The sequence below is a fragment of the Enhydra lutris genome, unplaced genomic scaffold, assembly GCF_002288905.1.
Source record: "Enhydra lutris kenyoni isolate GAN:26980312 unplaced genomic scaffold, ASM228890v2 scaffoldscaffold6, whole genome shotgun sequence".
NCBI lineage: Eukaryota > Metazoa > Chordata > Mammalia > Carnivora > Mustelidae > Enhydra > Enhydra lutris.
In genome coordinates, this window is record NW_019154090.1 from 12,975,712 (window position 1) to 13,001,948 (window position 26,237).

Genomic DNA, 26,237 nt, shown 5'->3' on the forward strand with positions numbered 1-26,237 from the left:
GTCAACCGTACCGTTGCCAGACCTCTCGAGGGCTGCAGAAGGGCTAGCCCGTCCGTCCGTGGCAGCAGCAGGGCGACCTCCTGAAACGGCTCCCAAAATATCCCCGACCCCAAGTCTCCCTCCGGCGCCAGAGCGTCTGCCGAAGGGCTGAGATTGGGGTGACCTGGGTCACCTCTAGGCTAAAGGGACCAACCAGTGGGATGGGGCTCGAATCCTCGAACTCACCGAGCAAATCCAAACCCACAGACGTGGGGGCGGGTGTAGCTCGGGGGAAGAGCATTTGACTGCAGATCGGTGTGACGGTTTTCCACTCACATCGGCCATTCCTCTGACACCCGGTTACCACCCGGGCAAACAGACCCCCCCCCCCCCCGTGCCCTGCCCCGTGCGGCCTCCGGTCTCTGCCCTCCCTTATTTGCGTGCACACAAACCTCCTGTGGCTTTGCGGCCGGCCGGGCGGTTCTTTGGCGCTCCCAGAATTAAAGCGCATCACCTCCCGGGTCACATCCCCAGTGCCACCTCTGCCGGCCAGAGTGCGAGCCGCAGACGAGGTCGGGCGGCTGGCTGGGAGCCGGCCCTTCCTCGGCCGCTGCGGTCCTCCCTCCCGGCAGCCACACCCCCGGGGCAAAGCGCGGAGGCGCGTGGGGGCCGCTTCCGGGGCCCTGAGAGGAGTCTGCTTTGTTCCGCAGGGGACAGCTGTGGGAAGGCTGGGAAGGTTAGGGAGCGCGCGGCGGCCTCCAGACCAGAAGCGCCATCTGACCGTCCCGACCGGGAAGACCGAGCACGATTTCAGGCGGGCCCGCGCTCCTAGCGGGGGGCCTGAGTCACGGGACCTGCTCTCCGTCAACATGGCACGCTCTGGAAGACGACCGTGGGGAGTCGCGGGACTCCGGGAAGTCCATTTTTGCCCCTGCTTTTGCTTTGGACGGTACCTCACCAGCTGCACAAAATGCGTTTTCCTCTCAGTCACCACTAACCCTCGCGGAGAGGCTTACAAAGGAAGATTTTCTTGGCAGTTTCCCCCAACGGTGTAAGGCACTGGAACTTTTTTAAAAATCCCAGGGGAAGAACACCCCCGTTTCAGACCCTTCTTCTTTCGGTTCGTCACAAAGAAGGAGCTGGGACAGCGGCGCAGCGACGCGGGCTCGGCCGGGAGTCGGCAGCGCGGGGCCGCGGCGGGCCGTCTGCGAAGAGGCGACTCCGCGGCACAGAGGCGGCTCCGCGCGTAGCGGCGTGGGAGTCGTAGGGGATCTGACCGGAGACCCGGTTTGCAGGAGCGGTGGTGTCAATAAACGCTGCGCCAGTGTAAAGAAAACCCCTCGCGCTTGTGGACATTTCTGTTCCTGCCCAGACGCCGTTCCCGCCCGTATTCCTTTGTCATCTGTCCCAGAACTGATGTTTTTTAAAGTACTGAGGAAAATGAAGTTCATGTATGTATGTCCCAGGTTTTAACGAAATTGTATTTGTAAAGAAATTTTGTAGTCTAAGTACTGTCCTGCGACGTTCGAAGTCCCAGCCGACGACCGGCAGTTGGTGGGAGGTAACCTTTCACATTTTGTAAAAGGCCGTTCTTGGGAGTTCTTTGGTGTGCTTGGTTTTTTTAAAAAAGCAGTCAACACCTTTTTGGAAGGAGACACTTAGGTTTTCCCAAGGGGGAATAGAGGAGTATAAATTAATGAAAACTCACCACACTTCAGCAACCTCGCAGGTAAGTCTCCCCTTCCCCCCAGCTTCAGGGACCTGCATTTTAAAAATGTTAATCGACTGCAGAGCAATTCACCCTATGAGCCGGCCCCTCTCTGTGCGCCGCTAGCCTGGCCTGGCCAGCACAGCGGTCAAGAGGCCAGGAGGGAGGAACAGGAGGGCCCGGCCACCACCCAAACCTGCCACGGTTCTCAGTGAGCCGACAGTGGAGAGGACCCCCAAAGTGCTCGCCTTCGAGCATAACAGCTCTCTGCTTTTCCACTGTTAGGATTATTTGAAACAGGATCCCTTAACCACCTCTTTACCCTTAATCCAATCAGGATTTTTTTTTAAAGGAAAAGAAGGAAACAAGCAAGCTCTTAGGCATCAATGTTAAATAGAAACCTTTATTTACAATGACATCCAAAATGATCTGCAATGCAGTCAGAGCTTACCACTCAACCATCTCCTAAGTTATCCCATGTGGTCTGGGTTCTTTGCAGTGTAAAGAATGATTTTAGATTTTTAGAAGAAACATTTAATGTAAACTTGACTGAAACTGAATTCATTCTCAATACTATAAGTCAGTTCCTGAGAATTTTAAATATTGCTCTCAGAATGACATTGCCATCATCGAAATTCCACACACTGGAAAGACAGAGAAAGAAGGAAAGAAAAAAACACCTTGCTCATTAAACAGTTGGCCTTCGAGCTGAAAAGCAGCTCTTGCTCCTCCGAAGCAGGGGGTTTTGTCTGTCCTACAGGCTTTACTCCTAGGACGCCCCCGCTTGTGAACAAAACTCATGGAACCGGAGAGGCATAAGGACAACTTACCTGGCAGTCCTTTCAAGGACCGCAAGCCAAGTATGTTCTATGCTCCCCTCCCCATACCCCCAACTCACCTAGATATTAAATACCAATTAACTAAGCAGTCCTGGTGATTGATATTTACACCTTTTCCATCAAGATGCACAATTTAGAAAAGTGGCATCGTAATACGAACATTAACAATGAATTTCTATTTGCTTTTTAAAGGAAGAAATGTATCTCCTCTATTATCATTTTGATCTTTATAAAATATATATATTTATATTTATATATCTTTGGATTCAGCAAAAAAGTAGGTACTGGAAATATCACACATTCTAAAAGCAGATGAAATACCAAGGTTTAAAAAAGTGGGGGTTGGGGAGTAGGGAGAGGTAGGCAGCAGGAGTACAAAGAGAAGTATCCAAAAAAGATAAAAGGGCAATAAAGGTAAAAACAAATTATCTCAAAAGACGGCATCTATTAAAAGAAAATCAAATTCTTAAGTTTGCACCAATAAAATGAACAAGTAGAAAATATAAAAACTTATAATAAAGTTTCTCCTTTTTTCTTCCATATAAAAGGGGGTGCTGCCTTCCAGTTAGCCTGGAGTTGGGACTGAGGAAAAGAATCACAAAACTTTGTGTTTTTTGTTTATAATTTTTAAAAGTCAAGAAAGGTAAGAGCACCATTCTCTTTCTCCCCACGCACACATGACTTAAACAGGAAAGGTTCAGATACACTAAAAAGACAAGAGACTGACTCAGCTACGTCTCTGTCTCCAGACAGGAGGGTATGTTATCTGAAAAGTACAGGCCACTGTGATGGAAGTCGATGGATTTACAATCTCAGATTTATTTTTAACCAGGCAGTGGGGGAGAGGGTGTCAAATCCAAATCTATTCCAGAGGTGGTTCTGGAAATACGGGTTTCACTTATGCTTAAGTCAAAGAAATTAAGTGATCTTACCTTCAGAAACACCTAGAAAAATTGGCTAAATATGTATGAAATAAAACAAAAATTAACTGGTTCTCGGTTATTGCTAGGAAATTGATACCAAAGCTAGCCAGAGACCTTTGAAATTCACGGATATTTGAAAACCCAATTTCATTCAACTATTTGAAGCTAATAAAGTAAGCCAGATAAAAGGAATTAAATTTTTTCTCTATTCCCAACGGACCAGAACGAGTGTCCAAGCCCGGCAAGAGCAGAAAGGGGCAGTGGCAGGGAGCGCAAAGGCACGCGCTCAGCCAGACCACAGCTGGGAAGCTGCACACCCGGCCGCCCTGGGGGATGAGCTCCCTGAGAAACCCCCTGACGCGACTCCGGCTCTCAGGGACCAGCAGCGCACCGCTTCCAAGTGACAAGACAGCCGAGCAGACACTAGACGCCACACATCAAGGGGTCTACTCCCGAGATCTCAATGTGGGATTTGGGTCCTAGCAACCAAAACCTTAGAGCACTCCTACAGCGGATGAAGAGGCAACATATTCGATTTAAAAGCAGAATATCGTGAACTGCTATTATTTAATTTATGGACCGCTTAAAATCCAAGATTCCTTTTAAATCAAATTGATCTTTTAAAATTCTTGATATCTTTTTTTAAAAGTTTATTTCTCCATATCTATTCTTTCCCCTAAAATTAACAAAGTGCTTAGTTCTGGTAGAGGAATTTAAAAGACAAATTTAAAATGCCTACATCTAAACAAATTATCTTTTTAAAAAAAGCATTTAAGAGATCGAAAAGAGGGAGGCATCTAACACTGGAGCATGGCGGGGGGGTGCGCTTGCAGATCGCCATCCCCTCCCCCAGGCCTCAAAATTCAGGGGGTGTCTCTTCTCTGTGTAGCCTCACCACACTGAGCTTACTGAAGTCAACAATGTTAAATATTTAGCTTCACAAACTCTGTAAAAATGAGTTGTTGTGACCTGCAAAAAAGGTATATACATATTTTACATAATACAATATCTTAAAGGTCGTATTTACAAAAGAAAATCTATTCACAGAAACACTGCGAAATTCTGATTCAGAATGCAGTACCTGGCCTTGGGTTTTATGCAATTTATTTTCAAAAAGCATTATTGCTCTACCATATAGGCAAAGGGTGACACCAGTACTTCAAACAACAACTAAAACCATAGTCCTTGCCCAACGGATCAGTTCAGACAAAAACCGGGAATGTGGTTTACCATTCCTCAAGACCTCAGGAATATTGCATTTATCCATTACTTTTTAAATAAAGTGCACTCGGCCGCACGTTAGCATGGGAAAAGCTGCTACTGCTGCAACTAAATACTGTCATCTCGCTGTCCCTTCCACGAAGCCATGTGACATCAAGGACATCTCCTAGAGGTAAAGTATTACAGGACATTAAAGACAGAGGAAGTTCTTCTTACTCAGGGAAAGGTCCAGGACAACCAAGAACAGGGCTGGAGCAACTCAACACAATCATTAAAAGACAAGAATTGAGAAAAGGCCAACTTCTCGGGACAGAGTCCGGTGAGAACACAGAACCATCTGGTCACGACAAGAACACATGAAGTTCGGCAACTGTGTTCTCCGTCGGGTACTGCCACGAGAGAAACCAGACCTCCTCCCCTCTCTGGACTTCTCCGAGGTCTTCCAGCCCGCCCCCACGGATGCGAAACACGCTGACAACCAGGCAGAAAGAAGGGGTACGGGCAGAGTTTCAGGATCAGTCACACCCCGTCCCTCCAGAACCCCATCCCTAAGAGGCAGAATGCCAAAGATAAGTGTCGTGAACTCCACAATACACAGGAGGAGGGAAATACAGGTAGACATCGCACATCTGCTTCAGATCAGTCCTGCTCAGATGACATCGCTCGGAATACCCTTCCCGGAGACTGAAGCCGGGTCTTTCCTCAGAGCTGAGTGCGCAGGCGAGGATTCTTCACTCCCGAGAATCTTAGTGCAGTGTCATTTGTACAGTGACTTCCTTGGAGGTCCTGGTATAGGATGTCAGCAGTATTTCTGTTAACAACCAGAACACACATGAGGAAAACACAGGCTGTGCACAACACAGAAGAATCCACAGCGCCTGCAACGGGCCTCTGGCTGACGGATTCAGATTCCTTAGATGCCACATTACCAAATGTACCGGGATGGCCCAATGCCTTAGAGCCTCAAGTTTTTTCAGTGACTCTAGCTTTGGGTCACCCACCCCAAGTTGAAAACCTGCTGAGGACCTCTAGATTACAGATGAGGCTTTGGCTCTCTCAAGAGATAAGGAAAATTTTTCTGACAAAAGGAAAGGATAGACCAACCCCCATACCTGATCAGGACCCATGGGCATGCCGGCCATGGGCATGGAGTTCATGTTCATCTGTCCCATGGGACCACTGCTGCCATTCATGTGCACCATACTGTACGCCGCAGGGCTCCCCTGGTGGGCGAACTGCTGCTGGGGAAAGGAGCTGTAAACCAAGTGGGAAATTACGACCTGGGTCATTCGAGTCACACTGGACATGCACAGAGAGACCACCACGGTTCTGTCAAGTGTCGCTGCGCTTCAGCAGAGAACACAAGGGAGAAGAGGGCCCCCTGCCTGCCTTGCCTTCTCTGTTCCACAGCTGCCTGTGGACACGTGTGGGGCAGGAAGGAGTCTCAAAATGGAGGAGCCAAATAACACATCTCCTAGTAGGAACCCAGGCCTTTCGCGCTCTCAGTCCACACAGGCTTGACCAAAGCATGCAGAGGTTACTCTCTTACACTTTTGGGCCCCAGAACATGAATGCCTTTTCAAGTCCCTGTTCCTCACCTGTTCCTGGCCAGGTTTCCTGACGGCCAGCCCTTTATTTCCGAGGACTGATACAGGGGCGCGGTCTGAGGGTGCTGCATCATGGGGTTCTGGGAAGGACCCATTCTCGAGGGCATCATTGCATTGGGAGGACTAGACACTCGACCGAAGGCCGGGTCTGGTTGCTGTCCCATTCCTTTAAAAAAGAAGGAAGAGAAAGAAACTGCGGTATCCGTTTCCTATAGAAACTTCATGTTCTCTTCTAAGGGCAGAGGAAGACAGAAAGTGCCACAAGATGCTGCCTGCCAGTTACTCCTGCTTCGCACTGAGGCGCCAACTGGGGGAATGGGCTACCGCTGGGACCAGACCTTCTAGCCACCGAAGAGCTGCTACTTCGTGGAGGTTTTGTGTAAAAAGGACTCCACCTCGTGCTACTGGCATCACTCTGTCCCTCTGTCCCCAGGTGGCAGGAGAATACCTAAAATGTCATCTCCCCAAAAGACACCTGGCCCCCCGCTCCCACCGTGTTCCTGGAATCTCTCAAAGACTGACCTGAAGGGATAATACACATTATTGTAATTAATACACAGCCAAGTCACCAAGGAAAGGAACCCAAAAGCCCACATGGCATTCCTCTGACATGAGCAAGCATTCAGAGCCTGTAGAGTCCAACTATACTGGGACATACTTTGTCTGGGGTTGGGAGGGGGACCTGGTGGTCTTTCTTCCAAATTAGGGTGTGGGGAGCTAAAAAAACAAGACCCGGGGGAGAAAAAAATGCTCAACTCTGATAGCATATCTACCACAATGACAATTACCTGTGCACTCCCATAAACATGTTTGGGTTTTGTTTTTTTTAGACCAATCAGTTTTTCTCCATTCTGATAACGAGCATCGTCTCTTGATCGAAGTACTCTGAGTGTCCTCCCTTCTTCCACCCTCCCTGCTCTCCTCCCAATGGAGGTGCCTCACAGGCCTCGGGCGACCTTGCCTCAGTGCAAATCTAAACACATCTATGAACACGCAGTGACACCGAAACTCTTGATGCAAGACTTCTAGGGTTCGTCTGGTCTGGTCTGGCCTGGCCTGGCCTCTTACTGCACCTTGTCAGTCTCAAAAGTCACCATTCCTTGTTCTGCTGTTTTTAATTAATTCCATCTTTCTAGTGAATAACAAAAGGGAGTAAATACTATTTTGTATTTAATATGCAACATATCTCCGAATCTTAGATCCTTAGTAATGTTACTCTGGGGAAGCCATTTTCGCCATCAAATTTACCGTAATTTGGTGGATATGGAAACTGCTGGGGAGGAGCCTGCGGCATCACGGGCCCTGCCAAAACCCCATCCATGCTGGGGGAGGCGGTCACGTTCGGGGGCGGGCTGAAGGCCTGCGGCTGCGGCGGCGGCGGCGGCGGCGGCTGCGGCTGCATCATCACGGCCACCCGCTGCTGGCGGAAGTGATGACTCAGCAGCTCCCGGCTGCGCTGAGCCACCATCTGGGCGTTCAGAAAACCCTGCTAATACCCGAGAGAGAACGCAGTTACACACACAAAGCAGCAACGGGCCAGTCCACACACACAGGACCACCACTATACAGGAGGTAGGAGAGAAACCACCCAATGCCTTTCTTCCTCCAAGAGGAAAAATGCACCATTCTCAGTATGGTAGATTCTCAGCACGGCATCGTGGCTGGGTGGGGACGACCGGCTACAGAACAGGGACCTGGAAACCATTTGGGCGAGTTGTCAAGCCTTCACACAGAAAACACTCCTTAAAGTGAGAGAACATTTAAGGGTAGACTATGTAGATAAATTTTTCAGAAACTATGAAATAAAACCACAAGAAGGAAAAGGACAGCAATAAGAGTGTGAGAGGAGGGGAGGCACAAGGGAGCATTCCCCCAAAAGAATGGGGTTATACTCAAATAAACAGCAGTCTACCCCCAGAGGTAGACTGTAGAGTCTCTTAAAGCTTTTGAAACAAGAGATGGAGAGTCAGGAGCAGCTATCTGCAAGTTCAGGAAGTAACATGGTCAAAGCACAGAACCAAAACACTGACTCGGGCCCTATCAGCTGGGAGAAAACACCTTCAAAAAAAGCAACTTTTATCTTTCTGGAGGGCATCCTAGCTCAGCTTATTCAAGACGTCGGATTATCAACGTACTTCCGTGCAGGCCTAAGACAGCAAACACTGGGCCTGTCACAGTCGGTTGTTTTGTCTGTTGCTTTTTACAATCATTAGCAACAGTCTTTCCAACCACACTAAAGGACTTCTGTGTGGTCATCTGCCTCGCACACATCAAGAAAATACCTTAGTACAGTCTCCAACTTGTGCTGGAGGTACAGAGAACTCAGGCATCATCCTTCCCACTATGGGAAACAAGTCATCTCAGAGACGGTCCTTGAGAGTTGCATTATGTATCATTTACTTTTTTCTTCTTATAATCTCGTATTTTACCCAAAGAGCGTATGGTTTCATAACCCAGAAACAAAGAAAAGTTTACAGATTTATTATTTTAAATCCTGAAAAAGTGTCAGCTATTTTCACCACAAATAATCACAAAGGGAATTAAAAAACACGAATCCATGGTTTTAATAAAAGCGCCTCCCCTCCTGATTCCTCATCACCAACAAGAGAGAAGAATGGAAGAGAAGTGTGATGAGAGCACGACTGGTTTCTTACACAAGAAACTGGGAACTGGTGTGTTTTAACATACATTTACTGAGGGCCAAGTACGGATCAGGCCCTGCACGGGGCCCATGGCAGTGGCCATGGACAGATTCACTTTCCTCACCTGGGTGGTGACCTGGGGCTGCATCATGGGCCTCATCACGGCAGCACTCCCAGCAGCAGGGCTGTCCATTTTCATCTCTAGCGCCTGACGGCTCTGATTCAAAAACTGGGAAGAGACAGTTTGGTTAGGATACACGTGGAGCACATCAGTGAGCCCCGAACAGCTTTCCAAATCCTCAACACCACCCAGGAAGGTCCTGATGGTACTTCCAACACGTTAACCTGGTTAAGTCACATCTACACTAAACCAGTACACTTCCACACTTCGCGGGATTGTGCAGCTCTTGATCTGAAGGCTGTGAGTTCAAGCCCCAAAATGGGTACAGAAGTTACTTTTAAAAAAAAACAAGTAAATAAGTGGAATCTTTAAAAAAAAAAAAAAAAAAAAAAAAAAAGTTCAGGCTGAAAAGGCCTTGGCAAACATATGAAGCTTTGTTGTCTGGCATCAGGAGGAAAAGTTAAAATACAAATCTGCAGCTTACAGAGTATCTTCAACAGAAACTCAAAGGATTCATAAAGTCATATTTTCTCTGGGATTATTTAGGCCACTAGGGAAATAGCTTTAACTTGCTCAGACCAACACTAAATAAACCACCTCCTCAGTTAGCTTTTCCTAAGTGACTTCAGTGGAAAGAAGTGGTAAAAAGTAAAATGACACCATGAATGTGGTAACACAGCTTTCCAGAGAACCGACACTGACTTTTCGTCATATTAATACCTGAGAAGTCTCTGGCTCACTCGACCTGATGCTCACTCACTCATCAGCTTACACGGTTCAGTTCCGCCACATTTAATAACTCAGCATACCCAAGACATAAACAATGTAAAAATAGTTAAATTTTAAAAGATATGTTGGGGATTAAGGAAATAAAAAAAGAGAGCTCTTAGCTTCGAATATTAAGAAAGCTCAAGCTTTTTAAAACATCTAGAAAGCAGAGGTTCCATAAAAAGAATGTTCAAGTCAATAAGGTTTAAGTATCTGGTATTAATATTAAGGACTTTTTTAAAAATAGAAATCATCTACCTCTAAGCCATCAAGAAATACTTTCCTCCCCCAAGGGCCATCTCCTCTGACACTGTTCACTTTCTAACCTGTACGACAGAATAATCCTATCAAAAGGTAAGGAGGACCTGACCAATTCCAGCAGGACCACTCCCTCAGAAGGAAGCACCTGTACCAACAAAATGTTACACAAAAGTCCCAACAAAAGTGTGAGCTGACAAAGGCTAGAGAGCCAGTGGCAAGAGCCCTGAAGAGCAAAGCCTGACCACACAGCCGGGGCACGGCCGGAGGGGGGTCACGGCCAGAGGGAGGGCGAGTCTGGCTGAGGCAGCTCGGGCTGCTCACCTGCTGGCCTTGCAGCCGCTGCTGAAGCTGCATTCGGAGCTGCTTGGGGGTGCTGGTCCGGGGCCTCATGATGTTGGCCCTCGGGTGCATTCCTTGGAGAGGAAAATTGCCTTGCTGGTTCATCGGATTCATCATGGAGTTAAAAGATGGTGATTGTCCCTGAAGATTAAAGCCTCCTTGCATTGGAGGCCCCTGGGCCGGATACGTCTGCCCATATAATGCCGCCTTCTGATCCATCATTACTGCCGCTTCCTGGCCCTGGAAAGCATCCTGTTTGGACTCCAAAGCTTGTCCCTTCAACATCAAACACATAAATGAACAGTAAAGTATGTGTAGAAAGCAACAGAAATCAAATGCTCCAAGAAAGGTAAAAAAATAAAGGCAATATATGTAAACAAGGATGCCGCAGAATTCCAAAAGCAAAATCAAGTTTACTGTCCGAAGTTCCATGAGAGCACAGACCACGACCCGTTTCCACAAGGGTGTCCTAGTGCCTAGCACAGAGTCTCGCACAGACAAGAGTACCTGGAGAAATGCTATTTGTTCCACACCAGATTTCTATACCAACACAGACCTTCAAAGCCAAGTATAAAAAAAGAATTAAAATTGTGATCAATTAATTCTCTTATAATTAGTACAGGAATATTCTGATGGTGACTAGAGGTGATTCTGGTAGGGACTAAGGAAATCAACATAAATTCATATCCCTCAAAGCGTACTACTAAGTTGCACAAACAAAACCTGAAGGTGGCCATCCACTACCATTTGTATGGCTGGAGGGACTGTTAAGAAACCCATTCATCACAAGTATTTATCAGGTGCCTGCTGTGTGCCTGCCATCACTTGTCTACATGCAAAGGGTACGTACACAATAAAGTCCAAGAAGTGACAGAACAACAGTGAGAACAAAGATTCTGAGGAAGGGGAGAGCCTGCCACACTGAGACAAGAAAGGCCTGCCGGCTACTGCGCTCACCTTTACCTGCCTATCCACGGGCAGGGAGCGTGGACTGCCAAGTATGCAGGCCACAGTCTCGTCCCAATACACACTTCACCTCACTCTGACCGTGACCCCACTCTCGATTTCCTCACCTCTCTGACCTCTCCCTCAGAGGCATGATAAGCGTTTACCAGGGTTCAGTTCTAGGCCACCTTCTTCTCTCTCACTACATTTTCTATGTAGTGAGATGAGTCATGTAGTATAGATGAGTCATCTCATCTACCAGCAACAACGGCCGAACTCGTCTCCAGCTCAAGTGTCTCGGAATTCTGACTCTGCGTATGCCAACGCCTGCTTAACAACTTCACCTGGACGTCCCCGGCCTCTCAGACTTCACGTGTAGAAAACACAAGTCGTGATTCCAACAGCCCCTCCCCCAAAACACTCTGATTCTCCTCCAATCCTCCCTCCTGGCAACATGGCAACACCATGTGCCCAGAGCTAAAGCCAGCAATCTGGATTCCTCACATTCTCCCTTTCCAAGCATGCGTGCATGTGTGTGTGCACACATGCACACGTGGTCCACTGAGTCCTGTCAGTTTTTCTTCCATATGACATATCGCACAGCCTTCCCTTCTTCCATTCCACTGCTGTGACCCTCTCCAAGACACTTTCTTGGATTCTTATAATAACTGGTTCTATGCATCTGTTCTGTCCCATCATTCCAATTCCCTTCTCCAGACAGGAATCTGAAATCTCTTTCTATAAAGAAAATCATACTGTAAGTTAAACATGGATTAATCATACATGTTTACCTCCTTTCTCTTGCTAACTCTACTAAAATAATAGCAAAAATTTAAAAGGTAGTATCTATCCACAAAACAATGAGAATAAGAAAGGCAACAAGGTATTTTCTTTAAAAGATTTTATTTATTTGACAGAGAGACAGACAGACAGGAAGTATAAGCAAGGGGAATGCAGGAGGGAGAAGCAGGCTCCCCACTGAGCAGGGAGCCCAATGCAGAGCTCAATCCCAGGACCCTAGGATCATGACCTGAGCCAAAGGCAGTCCCGTAACCAACTGAGCCACCCAGGTGCCCGCAACAAGGTATTTCAACGAGCATTTGCAAGACAGAAAAAGAGAGGAATAACCAACTCAAGAACGTAGAGAAGCTGAGACCCATGTGCCTGTAGAGGAAAATACACATAAGACCTGAGCAAGTGTTTCCCACGGACCCAATGACAGATTCCACTGGGGATGTAGAGGGTCTGGCAAAGTGCTTAAATGCAGCTGGTTAGGAATCGGAGTAGAATGCAGGGTAGAAGCTACTTCCCAGTCCCTAACTTGCTCCCCAATTCCACACAGCCATGTAGCTATCCCTTTTATCTACTTCCTCAGCTACCTCAATTCTGGGACACCAAGCAGAGCAGAGGATAAGAGCAGGGAGAAGCTGAAAACAGGACATCTTATTTATAATTCCTAGTAAAATTCTTGTATTTTATAATTTTATATCTTAACACTATGGGATCAACTTGCCTGCCCAGTGCCACTCCCATTATGCAACCAGGCAATTAAAAGTTCCCAGGCAAGGAAAACAGTTAGTAGAAGAGGAGGTGGTAACAGCTCTACATGTTGCAATTTGGGGAGTCCTGAAGTAAAAAGGCCAGCCCCCCACCAAACACTTTCAGTGAAGACTGACTCTTTCTAATACATCACACTTAAACATAAAAAGATAGCCAAGGATGGCAAGATATGTGATGGTGAAAGCTTCCAACATGAAAGGGACACAAACAAATAAAAAGTAACTTAGAAATAAGGAAAATAGATATTAAAAAACACAGACTCAGTTTAATACCCAACATGTCAATAGACACCCCAAAGAGATAAGAAAATACAGAAGAGATAAAATGATTAGAGAAATGATACCAAATGACATGTCTGATAAGCTTTAGAAATATTCAACCCTAAAAAAATTTTTTAAAAAGAAAAAATATTCAGTTCTATTACCAATAAATGCAATTAAAACTCACTAATTAAAAAGAAAAGAGAAGAGGGACGCCTTGGTGGTTCAGTCAGTTAAGCAGCTGCCTTCAGCTCAGGTCATGATCCTAGGGTCCTGGGATCGAGTCCCACATTGGGCTCCTCGTTCAGTGAGAAGCCTGTTTCTCCCTCTGCCTGCTCTGCCTGCTATTCCCCCTGCTTGTATGCGGTCTCTCTCTCTCTCTCTCTCTCTCTCTCTCTGTTAAATAAATAAAATCTTTAGAAAAAATTTCAAAAAAAAAAAAGAAAGAGGGTATTATGCTAAGCAAAATAATGCAATCAGAGAAAGACAAGTATCATATGATCTTACTGATATGAGGAATCTAAGAAACAAGACAGAGGACCATAGGGTAAGGGAGGGAAAAATAAAACAAGATGAAACCAGAGAGGAAGACAAACCATAAGAGACTCTTCATCTAAGGAAACAAACTGAGGGTTGCTAGAGGTCGGGGTGCGGGGAGGGTGTGGAGATGAACACTGGGGAGGGCATGTGCTATATGAGTGCTGTGATTGTATAAGACTGATGAACCCCTGGGGCAAATAATACCTTCTATGTTAATTTTTTTAAAAAGAGAGAGAGAAGAGACAGGATACACTAAAATGACCGCAAACCAAGAGGAGTCTCTATGCATCTGACATACAGCAGAATGAGAGAGACAAGACCCACACCATGATGCGGTTTTATGCAACTTCACAGGGAAAAAGTTCCCAAATAATTCCAGAGACGATCAATGGGTCACACATGGAAGAGCAGGACTCAGACTGGAATAGGAAGGAGGACACGGCAACACCGGGTGCCAAAAAGCTGTGGAACAATTCTTCCAAAATTCTGAGAGGAAATTATTTTCAACCCAAAATTTAATACAAAGCCAGACACACAGGGGGTGGAATAAAGATATAATAAAGATATTTTCAGACATACAAGGGCCCAAGACATTTAATGTCAGGCAGTAAGGACAGAGAAGTTAACAAAAACTGTGTTTGAAGAAAACAAAGGAATAAAGCAAGACGGAAAGCCACTTGGGACCAGGGAGCTGGGAGATGCGAAAGAGACGAGGGTCTAGACCTGCCTCTCAGGGCAGAATAACACAGAGTAACAGAGAACCACATGAGGGAAGGTAGGAACTGAGGAATTACCTAATGTGTCTGCACATGGGAAGAAAAACTGAAGAGAAATTTTATATTTCCAATGGAGCATCAGGGGAGGATTAGTATTAAATGTGTAAAAAAACAAATTTAAAAAGGCAGTTAACTCAAAATCAAACAAAAACCAAAAACCCTACACAAAATTATGCCTGATTCAGCAATGAGCCAAAATAATGACATCACTGACCACCTATTTTAACAACAAAAGCCATAATTATGCTGGGGTAAAGAGAGCACACGCTCTTGCGTATGTAGTGAGTATGGCTATGAGTGTACATACTGGAGGAAGGGGAGATAAATACAGATCCACAATTTTTTTTTATCTGAAATTCAAAAAAAAAAAAAAATCCAAAAAAGTTCTAAAAAAGGCAACACAACTTTTCATCAGCCCTAAATGCATTTAATAGCAAAACCTGACCTGAGCTTTTATGCAGCAGTATCTCTACACATCCACTCAGTGTGACTATTTATATACTTGGCTCTCAGAGTATTAGCATGTTTGAGGATAGGCTACTGCGTAAAGCGACAGGATTGCTCAAAACTCCACCAGGGGTATCACAGAATAAATGGCATACACGCACCGTTTCACCCTCCTAAATCCAAAAATTCCTAAACTGCAGAGTGTACCTGACCCCAAGGTTCTCAGACAAGGGACTATGAATGCACGGTCAGCTACTGCACCAGGAAATCAACAGACGCAGACGGAAGCTGATGAAGAACAGCCACATACACACAGCCCTTAGAAATGTTCCCGAAACAGTTAAGTCTCACTGTCTGAGTGGGGCAAATGTGTGTGATTCTTCAAAAAGTGTATTTTTGTATAATTTTACAGTTACAAACACAGGTTACTTGGCTAAAAATAAAAATTAACTATAACAAAACAGGAAAGCAAGTCTCATCACTACCCTGCTTAAAATCTTCCATGGCTTCCCAATATAGCAGAAAAACTCCAGCCTCCAGGGACAGTTTGTGGAACCAGCTTCCGTTTACTTCACCGACATCATCTCACAGAAAAATTAACATAGAAGGTATTATTTGCCCCAGGGGTTCTCAAAGATTTTCAGTCACTTGGTAGAACCTCCACGCCCTTCCCACCTGAGGCCTTTGAGTTAGCCGTACCTCTTCTGGAACATTCTTCCCCTAGCTGTTTGCCATGCTGACTCCATCTCACCCTTCAAATGTCAGCTTACATGTCATCTCCCACCAAAAAGCTTCCTCACGACTCACCCCAGTCACCAGTAATTCTTTGTCTCATCATCCTAGACTTGAAAACACAAACATTTTTAAACTAAAGAATAAGACTACAACAAGCCCCCACTAAAAGAAACTGGGAAAACTATTCAAATATATTAGACAAGTAAAGAGCCTTCAAATCGCAGCTCGGACAGAAGAAATTATTTTAGAGAAAATAATTTAGAGAATCAGAGAAAAATGCTGACGACCCCCGCCCCACCCTAAGAAAAGGTCCTTTAATGACACAGGCCCTTCCTGTTGATCTCCACCACACCATGTCTGCCTCCAGCCAGGTGGCTCTTTGCCTGATGTGTGTCTGCTCGGGGCAGTGTAAGCTTACAAACAACAATGAACTAATTTGTTCACTATTGCCCCTCAGCTTCTAAAAAAAGACTAACTGGGATACAGAAGACAAGTATTTGTTAAATGAAAGAATCAACAAGTCAATACATAAACTTACATAAAGTACTGTTGCAGATAAACAAAAACCCCACCAGAAAACTATTTTAAAAACACACATAAATGACCAAAACACATAAGTATGGTCAATCTTGCAAATCAACAAAATACAATTTAAAACAGGCATCTCTGGGCACCTGGGCAGCTCAGTCAGTTAAGCCTCTGACTCTGGATTTCGGCTCAGGTCATGAGCTCAGGGTCATGAGATCAAGCCCCACATTGGGCTCTGTAGGCGTGGAGCCTGCTTAATATTCTCTCTCCCTCTCCTTTGCTCCTCCCACCCTCCTTCTCTCTCCCTCTTGGGGGAAAAGAAAAATACACACAAGCATCTCTGGACACCTGGCTGGCTCAATCAGAAGAGCACATGACTCTTCGTCTTGGGGTTGTGAGTTCGAGCCCCACACTGGCTATAAGAGATTGCTTACATATAAATCATTAAAAAAATAAAAATAAAAGCATCTTTGTTGCCAATCAGATTGGAAAAGATTTAAAAGAATAATCATGCTCGGTATTTGTTTCATCACTTGCTCATCCACACAGTGTCTTTCATCTACCTGGGCCACAGCACAGTGTTTGTGAGGGTAAGGAACTCCAACCCTCAGCCTCTGCATGGCAAAGCAGGAAAACAACCTGCAAAACCTCTAAAACATGCACGCTCTCTAACCATTAACCTTTCTCTCGGACTATAGGTAAGAAAAACTAAGGCAACAAGATGGGAATAATTCATAGAACTGTTTATAATAATTATTTAGAACCAACTTAAATTTTCATCAGTAGAGCACTGGTGGGACACCTGGGTGGCTCAGTGGGTTAAGCCTCTGCCTTCAGCTTAGGTCATGATCTCAGGGTCCTGGGATCGAGCCCCGCATCGGGCTCTCTGCTCAGCAGGGAGCCTGCTTCGCCCCTCTCTCTGCTTGCTTCTCTGCCTGCCCCTCTGCCTACTTGTAATCTCTCTGTCAAATAAATAAATAAATAAATCTTAAAAAAAAAAAAAGTAGAGCACTGGTTAAATAAACTGTGTTCAATAGAACAGATACTATATGACTATTAAAATTAAAGATGTATATAGTAAATAAAAAAAAGATGATAGATGGGCACCTGGCTGGCCCAGTTGGTAGAATCTGTGGCTCTTGATCTTGGGTTTGTGAATTGGAGCCCAATGCTGAGCATAGAGATTACTTTAAAAAATGGAAAAAAAAAAATTAAATAAAAATTGTAAAAAGATGACTGAGGATGACTTCCCTAAGTAAAACAGGTTACCAAAGTGTTTTTAAAGTCTGCCCCCCCTTTTTTAAATATCCACTCAAAAGTTACTAATGATTCATTGTGCCAAGATTACAGAAGATTTTTAACTTTTTTTTTAATATGTATTTTTTTGTCACTGTCAGATTTTACATAATGACCATTAACTATTTTATCATTAGAACAGAGAAAGCTCTTTCCAGCTTAAATATAATTGTAAAGGGCAGTTCAAGCTCCTTAGTCTCTGTGTAGCCCTCACATCCACCCTCAGCCAGGTGAGACGCGTTCTCCAGCGCCATGGGCATGAAAATGGTATCACTAGAGACGTACAACATCACTGCTCTACATTTCCCACCCACCCTTTACGAACTTCTGTGACAGTGTTTGCCACAGAGGAGTATGATCCTTTGTGTAACCCCCTGAAAATCTTGTCTAATTATCACTGAGTACGCAGATCTATACACTGCCCCACACACAGTTCTTCAAATGAGAACAGCCACTACGAAATGTATCTGTTTCAAAACACAGGTCTGTGAATGACAGATTTTCATAAGGCTGCACAGGTAACTGGGAATGAGAGATGCTATTGTTGGGATGTTCATATTCACTACTGTAAAGCAATTTCGTTTGACACAAAAAAAGCTTGTATCCTCAGAGTACACAGTGCCTGGCCAGGCAGTAAAAATAGTTAATTACAGAAATGAGGATTCAACTAACATATGTAAAAAGCAGCATTTTTAAAACTACAAAAAAGTATTATTGGATCATTTCTACAGCTGCCTACAAAACAGTAGGTTGCTGGCAGTATGATTTGTAAATGTAATAACGGGCTCCATGAATGCAGTGATGTAACTCAAGTAATAGGAAAGATACACAGACAGGCGTTCATGGGCATGGCTTCATGGATATGCACACACACGTACGTTTTCAAGTGTGCACATACACAATTCCATTTCCGTGCTAATGCCACCTACTTGATTTACAAGTTCAGGAATGCCCAGAGCTCTGTCAATTTCTTCCAAGCCTGTGGCATCTGTGTTGCTCAAGAGAGTGTGCAGCTGGTCCAACAATGCTCTTTCATCATTCTGACCTTCTAGGTTAGAAGGTGGCCCAAGGAGATCATCCAGGGAATTCCTAAGAAGTGGCCTAAAAGAGATTTGCAATCAATGTCAATGTTGGCTCTTACACACACACACACACACACACACACACACGTTGAACTATCAGAAAACTGAGCCTGGGACCTGCCAAAATAACTTTTTGTTGTCCTTGGCCCACTGAGCTCATGTGTCAAGTGTAATACAAACGCCATACACCCACAGTAAGGTCCCACAGTCCTCCAACATATTAGAAGGACATGGAACTAGATACTCATTCTCCCTCAGAAAAAATTCCATAATGAGACTATCTGTTCTCCACAGAGAAGCACTCAAACTAATAAACTCACATAGCTATACCACTGTCTACTCAATAGATCAATTCATTTTTTTCTTTGCTTAATCTATTATAGAATTCAAGTTAGACTTGAAATTGACAGGTGGCTTCTTTCATGCAAATGAGTTAGTGATCAAGCTAAATAAAAATGAAATAGACATAATCCACATCTTTCTTTCACAAGAAGAGTGCTACAGTTTGCTTTCACCATCATCCCTGAAATGTTTTAAATAATCTTAGAAAAGAATTATCAAATCCTTAAAAATTAATCTGCCAGAAAACTGAGGCTCACCCTCTGAATACCATTTATCTTCTCAAACTGGTGGTAATTTATCCTCACCGGTTTGACCACTCACCGGTCCTACCACTCACCGGTCCCGACAGCTAAACAATAAAGTGGTGTCCTCCCTCACTGGCTTGCTGCCTCACCTTGATTTTTTTTTTTTTTTTTAAGATTTTGTTTATTTATTTGACAGACAGAGATCACAAGTAGGCAGAGGCAGGCAGAGGCAGGCAGAGGCAGGCAGAGAGGGGGTGGGGGGAAGCAGGCTTCCTGCTGAGCAGAGAGCCCAATGTGAGGCTCGATCCCAGGACCTGTCATCATGACCCGAGCTGAAGGCAGAGGCTTTAACCCACTGAGCCACCCAGGCGCCCCCTCACCTCAATTTTTACAGTCAGACAAGAAATGCCCAGATGGCAGGCAAGTACCTCAATCAGTGAGTTATCTTCATTCTCTTTTAGGTTTGCTCCTGTGTTCTGACCTTTTTCTAGATAATCCTATGCTAACATTTTCAACAGAGTCACATAACAAAGCCCCACCTATTTTGAGTCCCATGAGGACCCTGTTCCATGGACAACATGCCATCTGGCCAGGAACCCGGTTGGTTAGATGGTGCTGCCTGGGCATATGGACTGACCCCCATTCCCATGGGAATCTCACCAGGCCCTGGTGGAAAAAAAAGAGGGAATACATTTTCAAAGAAGGCAATAGCAAATATTACCCTAAATCATCTGGTTTTCTTTTTTATGAAGGGGATGCTTACGCATTTGAAGCATCTGCTGTTGCTGCTGCTGCTGCTGCTGCTGCTGCTGCTGCTGCTGCTGCTGCTGTAACCCTGGTCTCGCCCCTGGGATGCTATTGGCCCGCAGAGGCAAGGTGGGCATCGAGCCACCCACTGCAGGTCTGGGTAAAGAAGCATTATAATCTGCTCCGGGTCTTCCCATGGAGTTTGCACTCATATGTTCCATTCTACTGGCCTTTGAGTTTGGTAGGCCCCAGTCTCCTGAGGAAGGAGTCTGATTCACAGTCACATTTCTGTTTGGTCCACCTGCAACAGGCAGAAATGATTACGTCTTTCCCATACTATACTAAAATCCTTCTTATGTAAGTACAGTCATTACACACAACCTTGACCAAAAAAGTGCGGTCATCCTAAGAATAGGGCTGGCCAACTATTAAGACATTGATTTTTCAAGACATTTTTGATAGGCAACTATTGCCACATATTCAAGTAGCTTCCTTGAGAGTTTAAAATAACCAAGATGTAGAATAAATTAAGGAAACTCATGACAGAAATATTATGCTACTGTTATTCAAAAACCTATTATTTAATCCCAATTACTTAAATGGCGTTAAGTGTTTTAAATTTAAAAAGAAAATTTTATCCATAAGTACTGGTTAGAAATGACATACCCATAGTTGAGCCATAATTTTCCTGACTATCCATCATTCTTGGATTCCCACCCAACATGGGCTGCTTTGGTAACATGGGGAAAGCACCAATATTCTTTACTGGAGGACTTGATCCAACAGAAACAGGGCTATCTAGAGACACTGCTCGGTTATATGGGGGACGAATGGCCTGCACGGACTGTGGACTCCTCAAACCTGTTGAAACACAGATGCACAATACATAAAAATTCTCTGATGATTCAGTACATAAGTAATCAAGCACAACACATGAATACCAATACCAACCACACAATAACTCTTTCTTACTAAAATAAACAGTAAGTATAGAAGGAAAAAAAAAGGAGAAGGAAGAAAAAAAAAAGCCTCATATTCCAATATGGAATACAGTAGAAACAGAGTCCTAGTGTTGGCTGATGTACTGGGCACTGTTCCATAGCCTGCCGTGGTCATTAGTATTCTGCTTCACTTAATATTGAAGAAGTTATCAACGTTCAAACTCCTAGAGGTTCTTCCCTATATGTACTTACGTCAGTTGATTTAAATTGTTTAAAATTTTTTAATTGTTAAATTTTTTTAATTAAATGTAACTAGACAAGTTGCCTTCTAATCAAACAAAGAATGAAATGTGAAATCTCCCCCTAACATTTTTCTTTCTCCAGCCTAGCTGACTGACTGTGGACTACCCACTTCAGTTTAGGAAACAGTGCCAGTGAAAATGAGTAACTACCATTCCTGATAACTGTGAATTTCTCTTGTTCCATCAGTACATGTACTACACCCTTCTTAAACTGGTAAGTGAGGAAACCACACAGCTGCGGAAGAGAGGCTGGAGGACAATCGGCCAACACTAAAAGAAGAAAAGTCTCACAACTAAATGACAAAGTTCCACAAGTGTCACAGGAAAGGTTTCGATTACAAGTTTTAGCTGCTTTTTAATTCAAGTCTCTGTGCCAAATAAAACTATATGCTCTGGTAGCTACTACTCAACTGGAGCAACCAAAGACGAACATTTCCTAGAATGTTCCATGATTACTAGTGTATTAGTTAGAAATAGCAAATTTTAAGAACAGGAAAATGTCCAAGGAACTTTTTAGAACATACGCACTATGAATTATTAAAAAAAAAAACAAAAACCTGAGAGGCACAATATGTATTTTGAAGTTAAAAATGTTAATTAGATTTCCATCTTATTACAAGAGTACAGCTGACCCTTGAACACCACAGGGTTAGGAGCACTGAGCTCCCAACAGAGCCAAAAATCCATATAACTACTGACCCCAAAAACCTAACTACTAATACCCTACTCTGACCAAAATATTATCAGTAAGTCAATTGACACATATTTTGTATATTACATATATAATATGCTATATTCTTTTTTTAAGATTTGTCAGAGAGAAAGAGAGCGAGCGAGCGCATGCGCACAAGCAGGCAGAGCTGGAGAGAGAAGCAGGCTCCCCACAGAGCAAGGAGCCCGATGTGGAACTTGATCCCAGGACCCTGGGATCATGATCTGAGCCCAAGGCAGCGCCTTAACCGACTGAGCCACCCAGGCACCCCTTATACTATATTCTTAAAATAAACTAGAGAAATCAAGAAAATCATGAGAGGGGTGCCTAGGTGACCCAGCCGGTTAAGTGTCTAACTCTTGATCTCAGCTCAGGTCTTATCTCAAGGGTTGCAAGTTCAAGCACTGCGTTTTGTCTGGGCTTTGATTGTGAGAAAATACATTTACAATACTGCATGTACTGAAAAGATCCGTGTGTGCAACTGAACACATGCAATCCAAACCAGTGTTGTTCAAGGGGTAACTGCATGTACAAAGGTACAGAAACTTTTTTTTATTAACATACAATGTATTATTTGTCTCAGAGGTTCAGGTCTGTGATTCATCAGTCTTACACAATGCATAGCACTCACCATAGCACATGCCCACCCCAGTATCCATCACCCCGCCACCCCATCCCTCCCATCCCCTCCACTCCAGCAACCCCCCGTTTGTTTCCTGAGATTAAGAGTCTCTTAAGCTTTGTCTCCCTCTCTGGTTTCACCTTGTTTCATTTTTTTCCCCTCCCTTCCCCTATGATCCTCTCTGTCTTATTTCTCAAATTCCTCAAATCAGTGAGATCATATGGTAACTGTCCCTCTTAGACTGACTTATTTCTCTTAGCATAATACCCTCTAGTTCCGTCCACGTCATTGCAAATGGCAGGACTGTGGGGGGTGGGGGGGGGGGTTTACAGCTGCATAATATTCCACTGTAGATATATATACCACATCTTCTTTATCCATTCTTCTCCTGGATGTTGATGGACATCCAGGCTCTTTCCATAGTTTGGCTCTTCTGGACTTTGCTGCTATAAACACTGGGGTGGTGCAGAAACTTTTAAAAGGCAGCAAGAATAAAACCTAGTTCTTTCTTACCCAGAGAATTAGTTCCTTGAAACATCTGTTGCTTGGTTCCCAGATTACTACCATTTGTGGATATGGAATTATTATAAAAGTCAGAACTAGTCAGATCACCAAGAATAGCATCTAGATTATCCAAGTCTCCAGATCCCTGGGGGGGGAGAAATTAACCAGTGTTAATTTTTATATCTTTTTAATTAACATTACTAGATATACATAGGTATAAACCTATTCATCAGAAGAACACAAATTAAATGGGAATAAGTAAAATACAATAGTTAACCTAAAGTGATAATACCCAACTTAAAGTCTGGCTTCTTAAGACCCTTACCCCAAATTTTCTTCCTTGAAACTTATAGATCAGCATACTGAAATAAATTCTCTGGGTTTGGAAGTGCTTTTGAAGGGGCATTTTTTAAATCTGCACTAGAACTTTAATTCTCAAACTGTAAAATATTTTCCAGTTAATGTTACTCAGGATCATTAGCTGACAAAGTCGTCTGCCTCTACACCTACCTTTGGAAAACAAGTGTAAGTAATAATAAAGGCAACAAGCAGACGTTCAATGAGAGATTTGCAGGCGTGGTTCAAAAAGGAGTCTTGGTCCACAAATTTGGAGAGCACTAGGTTAAACAAAATCAAACAGATATCCTAACAGTAAGACCTCCCCAAGACTAATTTTCTCAGACATATAATGAGGTCTCCTGGGAGAGTGTTCCTCAAGCAGAGTTTGGGAAACCCTTATACAGAATGAGATCACATACAGAAGGAAACTTGACTGTAGGCACAAATCAAATTCTGTTACTTAATACAGGTTTTTTCCCTGTTTCTTTCTACTACCCCTTTAAAAGACCCAAGATGCTCATTCCGACAATAAAAACCTCCATGAAAATTTTCAAACTGGCTACCAACTGGTTCTAGTCAGAGTCACGTTTTAAAACACACACATCTCGTATTTCCAAACTCCATCATAATACACCTTACAGATTCCCAAAATATTATAAAGAAATGACAGCTCAAGAGTAAATGCCATTACATAAACCTAAAACAGAAGACAAGATTCTGCATGTAACACATGGTCTTTCCAACACAGAAATGCAATGATGAAACACAATGACTGAGCTGAAAGAGAGAAAGAACAAGTTACCTCTTCATTTGTTTCTGTCTTAATTTTAGAGTCCTTCTCTTGACTCGAGCTCGGGATGGCGGAGCTGCTGCACTGACTCAGTTTACCGTCCACTCCTTCCACTTTGGGCTGCAGTTCCTTGGAGAGTGTGTCACTAGGATCATCCCTGTCCAGCAGGTATCTAAGAAGTGCGTTACTTTCCTTCTTCTTAGGACTCAGTTGCTCCTGCTTGACACTCCCTTCCACGCAGGACGCCGTACTACTGGTGTCCTTCCCAGTGGCCTCTGCGGTGATCTTGGCCACATCCGCGGGTGAATTCCCATCCTGCAACAACTTGTGCAGAATCCGGTGCTTCTCCTGCAGCAGGGACCCATGCATATTCGATGTGGAGGACACTCCTCCAGAGGTTGAGGAAGAGACCCCAGAGGGGCTGGTGACATTAATGGAAGAGTCTTTACAACTTGAATCCAAGGGGGAGTTGGTCAAGGAGGAATGGCCCCGGTCATCAGAAGAACAGGTAAGTAATTGCAGTAATTTTTTATGACCTTTGCTTTCCAAAGGACCCCTCTGATTCTCTGACCCTTCGACAGTGCTCTCCTTACTGTCTTTGTCACTGAGGTGATCCCTGCTATTTGACTGACACATTGAACTCTCCACTGGATTCTGGTCACAATACAAGCCCAGGGGACTCTTAGAATCCTGACTGTTCACTTTATTTGGCTGGCTCATATTCATATTGGGAGAGTGATCCAATTTGGGGCCTGGTGAAGACAGAGTGGATAAAAGAGAAGTCCCCACTCCCTCACTGATAGCTTGCAGAGCACTCAGAGAGCTGCTAGAAAAGCTGTGGTTCCCAGTATTACCAGAAGATCCCATGGGAGAGTGCACACCTGGATTGGGAGAGAAATAAAGGAAAGAATTAGACTATTGGATGCTATAACAAAATACCACTGAACTCTCTAAAGGTTAACCTTAAAATGAACTAACTTTACAAGGATTGTAACAGAAGAAGAGAAGAACTACTGAGGAAGAAAAAAATAAAGAAAAGGAAATGCCAACAACAGTACCTGCAACAGGAGAAAACTGGTGTGAGGCCATCTTGGGACTCCCACGGTTACGAGGAGATATCATGATGTTCTGCTGGTTGGAACCAAGGCCAGGGCTCCCATGTGGGGGGCTACTCATGTTGAGACCATAGTTGCTGTTCTGGTAGGAAGATGGTGACTGCATGCCTGCCCCAGGGTTCATTGAAGCTATGGGATTGGAGGGCCCATACCTAGCCCCACTCATTGGCCCTATGGTGCTGGGGTCAGCCAAGCCATAGGTCCTGTTGCTCAGCATCTGTAAACCTTGGTTTGGCGACATGCTCATGCCGCCTACGGAACTATTGCATCCAGCTACTGGAGGTCTAATCCCTGGTCCGACAGGATTCGTGTTTTGTCTATACCCATTCTGTTCCCTACAAAGAAAGAAGACAAATTTTCACTAAAATATTACAGACATGCATTAAAGCACTTTTTTTTTTTAAATGATGAAATAAGTGCCCAGGAGCTTAACCTCTAGGCTCCATTCCAATACTTAGTGTCAGTCCCAATCTAAGTATTAATCAGTTATGAACCCAGTAATATTATTTTTTTAATATGCCACAGAATCTAAATGAGTGACCACGAGCACAAGGGCCAACAATTATGGTAGCTGGGATCACAGCAGGGTTTACTACAGTTACCACACCTGTAGGGGCTAACCTGGAGGGGACTGCAAATTACTCAAGATATTTAATGCATGAATAGTCTGCTCTTCCATGTGCTGCTCATTTACCATTAGCAACAGCAACATATCTTTTTCTCTTAAAGTCTTTCAAATTTCAAATTCAATCGTTAGAAGCAACATACACATATCATCAGAAATAAAACGTAACAGAGGTAGTCAGATTTTTTATGTTCTTTTATTCACAAGCCTTCCCATTCCCCAGCTTTCCCAGGAAGTATTTAATGAACAAATCCTCATTTTCACATAATAATATAACCTTAAAAATAATGTGCTCGCTTTGGCAGCACGTATATCAAAATAGTAAAATGTGTGTGTGTGTGTGTGTGTGTGTGTGTGTGTGTGTGTGTGTGTGTGT

The 26,237-nt window shown here is 44.1% G+C and overlaps 2 protein-coding genes across 6 annotated transcripts in view; one reads left to right on the top strand and one right to left on the bottom strand.

The window, feature by feature from the left end:
- The window catches only part of LOC111141851 (sulfatase 2), a 112,273-nt gene extending 110,696 nt beyond the window's left edge, over nucleotides 1-1,577 (top strand). For all 3 annotated transcript variants that reach the window (XM_022494693.1, XM_022494691.1, XM_022494692.1), the window contains exon 21: nucleotides 690-1,577. In XM_022494693.1, the coding sequence (XP_022350401.1) occupies nucleotides 690-720 (31 nt within the window). In that variant the 3' untranslated portion in view covers nucleotides 721-1,577. The remainder of the gene's footprint in view (nucleotides 1-689) is intronic.
- A 493-nt stretch (nucleotides 1,578-2,070) lies between these two features.
- LOC111141850 (nuclear receptor coactivator 3) overlaps nucleotides 2,071-26,237 on the bottom strand; it is a 138,384-nt gene continuing 114,217 nt past the window's right edge. Inside the window, exons 10-22 of one of the 3 annotated variants that reach the window (XM_022494687.1) lie at nucleotides 25,180-25,571; nucleotides 24,134-25,002; nucleotides 23,002-23,137; nucleotides 20,578-20,772; nucleotides 19,928-20,212; nucleotides 19,704-19,830; nucleotides 18,425-18,596; nucleotides 10,391-10,684; nucleotides 9,044-9,148; nucleotides 7,526-7,766; nucleotides 6,269-6,443; nucleotides 5,783-5,924; nucleotides 2,071-5,481 (exon numbers count right to left, since the gene is read on the bottom strand). In XM_022494687.1, coding sequence (XP_022350395.1) covers nucleotides 5,470-5,481; nucleotides 5,783-5,924; nucleotides 6,269-6,443; nucleotides 7,526-7,766; nucleotides 9,044-9,148; nucleotides 10,391-10,684; nucleotides 18,425-18,596; nucleotides 19,704-19,830; nucleotides 19,928-20,212; nucleotides 20,578-20,772; nucleotides 23,002-23,137; nucleotides 24,134-25,002; nucleotides 25,180-25,571 — 3,145 coding nt within the window. In that variant the 3' untranslated portion in view covers nucleotides 2,071-5,469. The remainder of the gene's footprint in view (nucleotides 5,482-5,782; nucleotides 5,925-6,268; nucleotides 6,444-7,525; nucleotides 7,767-9,043; nucleotides 9,149-10,390; nucleotides 10,685-18,424; nucleotides 18,597-19,703; nucleotides 19,831-19,927; nucleotides 20,213-20,577; nucleotides 20,773-23,001; nucleotides 23,138-24,133; nucleotides 25,003-25,179; nucleotides 25,572-26,237) is intronic. The other 2 variants (XM_022494688.1, XM_022494690.1) reach the window with 2 other exon arrangements.